Genomic DNA, 9419 nt, shown 5'->3' on the forward strand with positions numbered 1-9419 from the left:
ATTACCGGTCCTCCAAAAGCTTGTGAATGGATTTAATGGTCCCCGTATCAAAGAGTTTGGGAACCCCTACTGTAGATGTTCCAGATCCACCTGCAATCCAAGTTCTGGGACCCTCCCACATTACAGGGTCCTATAGCCTGAGCTCTAGCATGAGCCTAAATGTCTACACTATAATTAAGTGGTTTCTTAGCCAAAGCCCTGTGAACCTACTAACAGGCATAGGCTAACCATAGATTTTTAATTATAGTGAAGCCATCCCAAGAAATTAGGGGAAACCCTTCCTGGAGATGGAACAGAGCTGAGTGAATGGGGGTTAGAGAGAACGTTACTGCAGGAGAGCACAGCAAAATAGTTATGAAACTGGTCATGATAGCTCTGATCCTCCATTTTCCCAGTATTTACTTCTAGATTTTCTCTAATAAGTGAAGATCAGTAAAAATGAGTCTAACACAGTGTACTTTAGAGATGTAAAATCCTGTTTAATTAGTTAACCATTAACTTTAACCAGACCAAACAGCAGCAGCCAAGCCAAGAGGGGCTCTAGTAGAAGCCATGGGACCTGAGCACGAAGACGGAGAGGACTTCTGACAAGCTCCAGTAGGAAGTAGCCCAGGGTAGGAAATTGCTCCTGGATAGCTCAGCTTGAGGCAATAGGCACCACTGCTAACAGGGTTCTGGACTGGGACCTGGTGGAGAGAGGGGGCCTGGATCCCTCTCTCTCCCTTCCTCAGATACCCACATGGGGGTGGGGAGCGAGATTTGCTTATTATATATGGACTCTGTGGCCATTGGGCTGTACTACCCTGATCCCAGAGAGACTCTGTATAGATTCTGAGGCCATTAGGCTATCCTGTGTGTGTAAACTCTGAGGCTATCGGGAGGTAATACCCTGAATAAGGGGGAATTGCATATTGACTGAAGCCACTGAGCTGCACTGAGGCTGCTGGGCTGTACTGTATATAAACTCTGAGGCCACTAAGCTGCATGGTGCATAGACTCTGTCTGCTAGACCATACTATCCTATGAAAGCGGGAATGTTTGGACTCTGGGGCCATGAGGACATACTGCCCTGAGCATAGGTTGCAGTACCTAGGCTTTGTGCCATTAACTAGCTAATTTTGTGCCTGAGGCAAGAATATAAAATTGCACCTCCTCATGTTTATATATTCACAGTAGTTATTTCGTAGAAAAAGAGAAAATACATAAACAATAACAACAAAATTTATTATAGTTATGAGATCTGCATAAACAAACCATTAATACATATCATTATAAAATATCACCATGTCAGGTACTATTAGGTATTTGTTTATAATTGTACTTTGCACACTTTTAATGAGGCAAACTTATCAATAATTGGTTGTAATTAATATTACTTGCTACCTCATGTTCTTTTGATAAGATGGACATATTTGATAATCCCTCCTGACCCATCGATGCTCGAAGGTAGTAGTTCATTAATTTTAGTTTACTAAAACTTCTTTTGCAAGAAGCCACAGTCACTGACAAACAGAGAAATATTGCCTGTTAGATCCCATTGGGGCAGGACCTTGCTGGGGGCAGGTCTGGGCTAACAAAGGTCTGGGCTTGATTCTTAGAGCAAATCGGGTGCACGGCGTTCACTCCTGTACCCGCCCCCAGTAGCATTTCACCACCAACACCTTGACTGCAGGTCAAGGGGGAGCAGGTCCCCAGGGCAGGCTGGGACACGTTCCAGTTCACAATCCTTGGAGACCAGCTAGGAGGATGTTAGTTCCACTGGCCCCTTCTACACTGAGTGTTGGGGCTGGGCTATTTACGGATTTCAGCACCTGTCTAGGAATCTACACCTTGAACCTCTCCAATCCGGCAGCCAGCCAGCCCTGGCCCCTTCCAACGCAGTCAACATCCAACCAGCCCAGCTACAGCTGTGGGGAGCTGGGGCATCTTCTAAAAATAGGAAGAGCTGCTCTACTCTTGGGCTGTGCACCCCAGGCAACAAAGCAGGGTGGAGAGCTGCAGCCCGTTTGTTCTCTTGCCCGGCCTGGGCTGGGGCAGGTGCCTGGGGCTCACTCAATGGGGATGATGCCAGCAAGGACACTGCAAGGGCAAGAGGATGGTGTGGTGCTTCTGTGCAAGGGGGGCAGGAGTCCTGTGAGCGGTGGGGAAGGAAGTCAAATTTTCTGGGTGCTAACCCACTAGCCTCCCCATCCAGGGATGGAGATAAAGTGTGGGGCTGGGAGCCAAGGATTTGCAGAGGGATGAATTGCACCCAATGGGCAATAAAAATGGACCTTTTGCTGGCAAGGAGAAGGGAATTTAAAAGACCATCCCCCCTTTTCTGCTGGATGCACAAGCCCTAATTGCAGGCTCCCCCCATCACAGCCTTTTCCCTTTTAAATAGTGAAAACAGCTGTGCAGGCGACACCCACAGAGCAGGGCTGCTTGGATAGCCTGCCCACCCCGACACAGCACATGGGTCCCTCCCCGCCTCCCACCCCAAGGGCCATTGCTAGGCAGTGCTCAGACACCAAGCTGGAGTGGATAAAAAAAAACCGGGGGGGGGGGGGGGAGGGAAGGGGAGCCGGCAGGCTGCCACCTGTGGGTCGTGAGCCGTGTCTCTTCTGCCCGACTGGCCCCACGCCAGGGCACAGAGCTGCAGCCCAGGGGGTTCAACGTTCCAGGGTGGGTGAGAACTGCTGTTCCGTAAAGACAGGCACTGGGGAAGAAAGGAACAGGGACAGGAAGCCTGCAGGGTGCACTCGGGGACTCAATGGGCACATGGCCGAAGTACCCAGAAGCCGAGAGAAAGGTTGGTTTGCACCGGAGGCAAGTGCCTCACTCGCCTCACCCTTGTTACTGTCCTGCAGGACACCCTATCTAGAACAGGAGTCTGAGGGTTCACAGCGGACTTTCTCCATCCTCATTGGCGGGGCGGACAAGGTTCCCCTTGACATGGCCCAAGACAGGCAAGGTTTGTTTTATTTTTTTAGTGCACTGTGTCCAATTAGTATTTTTTCCTTAAATGTAATTGCTAGAATTACAAATGGCAATGAGCCAAAAATTGTTCAGCGTAACACCTCACCTAGATAAGCATATAACTAGAAAAAAAAAGAGGTCCTACATTTGCTACTGCTACTTGGGTTAGAGATGGTTTTCTGTAAGCTTGAGTGACTGAAAGTAAGACTACATCAATTTATATTGGTGAGATTATCCTCATAACAATAAAGGTTAGAAACAACTTTTTTTAAAAAAACAACAGTGGTCCTATAGCACCATGAGCTTTCATGGGCACAACCCACTTCTTCCGATAAAAAGTTTAGTTTCTGAATAAGCCACAATTACAAGATTACTTAAAAAGTCATGGGATCAGGGATTTTATTCTCAAACTCAGTCTCTCCATGTTGTTGTTAGCTCATCCTTAGCTCCAAGTCTAGTCTTTTAAAAATGCACAGCATGGCAGCTGTCATGCTACTAGACTGGCCTAATCACAATATCTAATAACCACAAGTTTTTTTCAAAAAAATAATTTGTAATTGTCAAGGAATGATTCAACCAAGACATTTCAAAAAATAGTAAGTATGGTATCAAAGTCCTAGATGCCTGACTAGTAGACTAAGGCCATCTTTTCAGCAGGTATCAATAAAAAATCAGGTTCCAGAGCACCTTATAGAATCAAGCCCTAGCAAAGTGAAATTATAAGGCAGAAGTTAATGCAAGATATACTGGTTACACTACCCAAGACAAAGTAGCATTTGAATGCACCTTCAGCGGTTCTAAAGAATATGGAGATTTCATGCCTTCTTTTAATGTACATATTATGAAAAAGATTCTTAATGAATGAGATCACATATATCCCTGCATACAGTGCTGTATAGCCAACCCACCACTGATACCTGCTTATCAGAGAATAAATGTGCTAGTTTCTTTTTCTTCCTTAAAGATTCCAAAATTATTACTTTATATACTAAATCATATACAGTAGTATGAGATTTCACAATATACTGTATTTGCCATTCCAAGTACTGTAGCTCTATGCAAGGTGGATAAAAATCAATGATTTAAAAAAATGGACTTTATCAATCATCAATACTAAACATCTCATTTAAAAATAAAAGCTACAATTAAATCTAATCACAAACATGCTTCACCTACACTAAGCCTCATAAAAATGAATTAATGGCTTTATTCTGTCCAGCCTAATAATCATATCTTGCTTCTTGAAAGTTCTGGGCTTTTTCTTTCTCTAGTATGTGCAAAGACTGGATAGAACTGTTTTTGTTCAGTGCTTATGTGGTGGTGAACCTGGGGCCAAGCAGAGCAGAGTTAGTTAAGACATTGTTTTAAAGATAGAGACAATGTATAGGAAAGGATGGAGGCACCATAGAAAGGAACAGTGGAGTGGACTGGGAAAAAAGAAAAACATTAGTCAGTCACATGGTTGTGACTACTTTCTTCCACTATTTGATCTGAGGAAGTGGGTCTGGCCCACGAAAGCTCAGCATCTAATAAACCATCTTGTTAGTCTTTAAAGTGCTACATTGTCCTGCATTATTCAGCACACACACAGATTCCTATATTCCCCTACACTTTGGCTACAGAAAAACTGTCATGGCTGCTGGGTGTAAAAGAGATGCTTTTCTGGGAATACTGTGAAGAAATATGTTTCCTAGATGAAAAAGGAAAATGTGTCAAGTGTAAACAGCACAAGATGTTGATGATACAGGGCCTAGCTGCAAGAATGAAACATCATAAGGAAAATTGCTTACTGGGAGCAAATGATGTGGATGAAGATGTGGATATGTCTGAAGAACAATATGGATCAACTTTGGAATGCATCATTCTTCAAGACTCTTTATATGCCTTTTTAGTATAAGTGTGATTTAACTAGTAAATTCCTAAGCTTTTTGTTATGTTGAATGTTGCTAGAAAAAAAAAAGTTTATCTTAACTAATTAAACAAGCCATAAGGATTAGCTAACTAGGTTTAGAATCTATCATCCAGGTACAGTACAGAAAGCTGCAATAAGAGAAATCTAGAATTGCCAGTTGCCTTGGAGTGTCATTTTCTTATTTTATATTACATAATACATCCCTCTTATTTCGCAACATCATTGCCAAAATGGTGATGCCATAAATCTATTCCCTATTTTTATTTCAGCATAACTCAGCTCTCTCAAAGGAACCCCATCCTATACTTATTGTCAATGGGGCTTACTCCAAAATTAAGTGCACTCTAATCACAGTCAGTCTTAGCTTTTTTGATAACTTGGAATTGGATCCACATCGAAATAACAGTGGGAGTGAGGAAAATGGAAGCTAGTTGGAGAAGTTTTAAGGACATTGTACATTTAGTGTTTGAGGACTTGTCTGTTAGATTTAATAAGATTAATTTTTTTTTTAAAAAAGAGGGCAAGTGTCAGCTGACAATTCAAGACACTGCTGCAATTGCAAATGTGAAAGTTTAATAAAATATAAGTGCTACTTTTTGTGTGTGATTTAGTTCTTACCAGTCTTAATGTAGTGCTGCTACAGCTGCAGTTTGACACACATAATGAGTATGATGTACTATTTCCTAAATTAATAAAAATCAAGTTATCTAAAAAAATTACACAAAGTATACCCACTTACATGTAAAACTCTGTACTAAGCTGTAAACTAATGTTTTAGTGATTAGATGTGCACTGTTGTTTGAAGAAATATGTGAAGTATCAGTGGGAAACTTGATTTAAATCACCTTGATTTACATAAATCCACCTTGGTTATATAACTGAAGTAGTTTCCATTCTGACTGTGGTTCTTAAATCTCTGGAGGATTGGGTTCAAATGCTGAGTCAGGTTACAAGTGAAAACATGTTTAATGTTTTCATCTAGCCATTAGAGCTGAACAAAGTCCCTTCACACAATACATATATACATGCTGTGTGACAAATCTTTGTTCAAGAGCAGCCCAGGATTGAAATACCACTGTTCTGGCCAGTTAGGCATGTCATTCGCTCTCAGAACAATATAAGTAAGGCCCTACCAAATTCATGGCCATGGAAAAAAATGCATCATGAAGTCGGGTTTCTCCCTTTTGTGTGCTTTTACCCTATATTATGCACATTTCACAGAGACCACTGTTTCTCAAATTGTGAGTCTTGACCCAAAAGGAAGTTGCAGGGGAGTCACAAGGTAATTTTAGGGGGCACAGTATTGCCACAATTATTTCTGCCTTAAGAGCTGAGCGCCCAAAGAGTGGTGGCTGTTGACTGAGCACACAGCACTGAAGACAGCACCATACCAGAAGCAAACAGAAGTAAGGGTGTCAATATCATACCCTTACTTCTAAACTGCTGCTAGAGATGGCTCTGCCTTCAGGGTTTGGCTCCTGGCCATCAGCCACCACCAGTCGCAGCACAGAAGTAAGGACAGAGGTACCACAATCCCTCCCACCCACACCCGTGACAACTCCTTTTTGGGTCAGGACCCCTACAATTAACAGTAGTGTGAACTTTCAGAATTAAAAAGCGAAAATAATTACATTTATTATTTTTAAAATCCTATGACCGTGAAATTGACCAAAATGAACAATACATTTGGTAGGGCTCTATGTATAGTAATGTCAGCACCGTTTAATCCCTCACAGTGCAGGCACCTACATTCACATACATGCTCACAAAGACAACTTTTACAGAATACAGTATATAAAATCTTCATTGAGGCTATGCGATGCTTAAAACAAAGTGACATCAGATCTTACTACTGAAACTAAAAGCCATTGTATTTTGTTACAGTTGCAACAATCACAGACTACCAACAAAACTTTGTTCTTTAGCTTCATACTTTCTAAAATCTGTTCAAAATAAAAAGATATTTAAGCCAGTTACAAGGAAAGGGCTTTTTTTTTCTTACAATGTAATAACTTTGTGTCCAAAGGTTATTTTTGTTAGCTATTTAAAGATCATATTTGCTGAATGCTGATTAAAAGACTACCTAGGAAAATCTGTCATAGGTAAAGGAAATACAAAAGGTGGGGGGGGGGGGGGTCTTAAAACCAAGTTCTACAAAACAAAGGAAGCATCCCCTCCTCACTTTTACTATTAGCAATACCAATTACATTGAGAAATGCTGTTACTTGTCCTTATGCTCTGAAGTCAAAGTGCAGGCATCCAATTTCCAGTAGCCTGAGGCCCTGCATTCTCAAGCCACACCCCAAGGCAAGGTACCAAATGAAAGCATATTGAAATGTTGCCACATACTTTAACCTAGCTAAAGTATGCAATCCTTCTTGGTTAAGGTACATACTGAAATTCTCAGGTTACAATTGTTGCTATACCTCAGAAAATAAAGCAACCAGGGAAACACCCTTCAAAAAGGAGATACCGGCCTTTTTCCCTGGGCCAGGTTATAAATGGTAAGAGAACTAAATAGCCTAAGATTCCTGCTTATGTTTGTTCCATTCACTCCCCTTCCTGATGCCACCCACTCTGTCTGGCTTTTCTGTAGCCAGACAGGTGTCATTCTGATAAGAAACAGGAAGAGTCATCGAGCCCCACCAAAATCTCAACATTCACAATACATTATAAATGGTCACTGAGTCACCAGCTCGGTCTGTTCAACCCACACACGCTCCCTGATCCTCAGGGCAGTTCAGAATCAAGCTATTCCTTCACAGCTGAACAAATGAGAGAGGCTGCAGAAAGACAGAAATTCTTTGCAGATCTGCAGGAAAGGGGACAGCTCTAGACTCACACACAATGAAGCTTCTTACTAGAAACAATGTTGCATTCTCTAAGTAGGCGGGGCGGGGGGCGCCTGCCTCCTAGGTTGGAAGGGTGGAAAAAACCCGCCACAATTAAAGGGCAACTGCGATTTCCATCTGCCCAATTACCATCTATGGCAATGCTCCGTATGGATCTCGGCGAGGGACGTGACTCACTGCCTAGTAACATGTCTTGTCACCATAAGTAATTCCGTTTACTCCGGCTCTCCCGCCCTAGCTCCCGCCCCACAGCCCTTGCAGACAACGGGGACCAACTTACTGAGGTGTAGTTTGTTTTCTGGCTCTGGTTCCGTATCTCCTCCTCCTGAAACTGTAACCCTGCCAGGTGCTTCTCCAACGCTTCCCAGTCCATAGTCGGGAGCTGGGGCTCCTGTTCTCTCAGCCAAGCCCCTCCTGTGGAGCTGTCCAAGGGGTGCCCGCCGGCCACCCCTCCTCCACCGCGGAGCCTCCCCACAGGCGGCTGGGCTCTTTGGAGACGGGCCTGGTGCCCGCCCGCCTCGCGGCGTCCAGTCCTGCGGCCGGAGGGCACCACGTTGCCGTTGTGCCGGAGGTCCTGGGGCGGGAGCGGGCGCTGGGCCGGGGGGTTGCCGTTCGGGGCGGGGGGCGGCATGGGGTTGGAGGCGCCGGGGCTTCTCACATCCTCCGGCTCCGCGGCTAAACTCCTTCGCGTGGCAGCCCGGGCATCGCAGCCGTCCTCCTCCCACGCGGCAGGCACCTTGCTCCCGTACCCCAGGTAATCCTCCCCCTCCTCCTCCGAGTCCTCCAGGGCCGCCAAGTCCAGGCTGCTGGGCGAGGGGCAGGATTTGCACTCCGAGCAAGGCGTGACTTTGCTGGAGCCGGACTCGGAGCTGGAGCGGCTGCTGCAAGCGTCGCTTCCTAAATCCATCCCATCCTCTCGGGAATCCTGGGGGGGGAGAGAAGGAAACACGCAGCGGATTAGAGGGCAGGAACCCGCCGCCGCGGGAAGCTCGTCGCCTCCGGGCGCAGAAAGCCGAGCCACGGGTGCGCCTCCCCGGCTAGCGCCGCTTCCAGACTTGCACGGGGGAGGGGAGGGAGGCTGCTCTGGGGGCTTTGCGAGCCGCCCCCAGACCAGCGGCTTCCCCTACTCGCCCAAAGTTTCCTGCCCCCGCCCCGCGGCCGGAGGTAACATCTGCGCCCGCGTCGGGGGAGCGGGTCTGAGGGTCCCCCTCCCTCCGGACCCCGCGCTCACCCCCGGGGAGGGGCAGGAGCCTTCGTTAGGGCTCCATGGCGCGGTCAGGAGGCGGCCGCCGGCCCCACAGCGCAGCAGCTGTCTCCTCTGGCGGCTGCCGCAACTTCCCGGCTGCCGCTACCAGCTGCTGAGCGGGGGACCCGCTGCCCAGCAGCGCAGCGAAACGAGAGGTGTGGGGGGGAGAGCGGCCGGCAGCCGTGGCATGAAGTCCCGTCCCCACGCTGCCGGCGTAAGGAGCAACTGGAGGCTGGTGCTCACACCGCCCCCTGCGGTACAGCCGGGCACGACGCGGAGCCGCAGCTCAGGCAGGGAGTGGGGAGGGGGAGACCCTGCGTGGCGTTGCTGGGCGTCTCTTTTCACTGCCCCTTTCCAGCCAACGCCGCAGGGTTGCACCTTCTGCCCGTGTGCACCAAGAGCCTGGCTCGCGAGCAGACGCTCTAGGGGCCCTCAGCTAAGGCACGGGCAC

At 46.6% G+C, this 9419-nt stretch overlaps 1 protein-coding gene across 2 annotated transcripts in view; it reads right to left on the reverse strand.

Moving 5' to 3' along the window:
• SCHIP1 (schwannomin interacting protein 1) overlaps positions 1-9204 on the reverse strand; it is a 122215-nt gene extending 113011 nt beyond the window's left edge. The window contains exons 1-2 of one of the 2 annotated variants that reach the window (XM_075937799.2): positions 8954-9204; positions 8003-8647 (exon numbers count right to left, since the gene is read on the reverse strand). In XM_075937799.2, coding sequence (XP_075793914.1) covers positions 8003-8629 — 627 coding nt within the window. In that variant the 5' untranslated portion in view covers positions 8630-8647; positions 8954-9204. Of the gene's footprint in view, positions 1-8002; positions 8648-8953 lie in introns of those variants that run through there. The other variant, XM_075937804.2, reaches the window with a different exon arrangement.
• Between the last annotated feature and the right edge of the window lie 215 nt (positions 9205-9419).

This window comes from Pelodiscus sinensis, chromosome 10 (genome assembly GCF_052426305.1).
Source record: "Pelodiscus sinensis isolate ZL-2025 chromosome 10, ASM5242630v1, whole genome shotgun sequence".
In the NCBI taxonomy this organism is placed as follows: Eukaryota; Metazoa; Chordata; order Testudines; family Trionychidae; genus Pelodiscus; species Pelodiscus sinensis.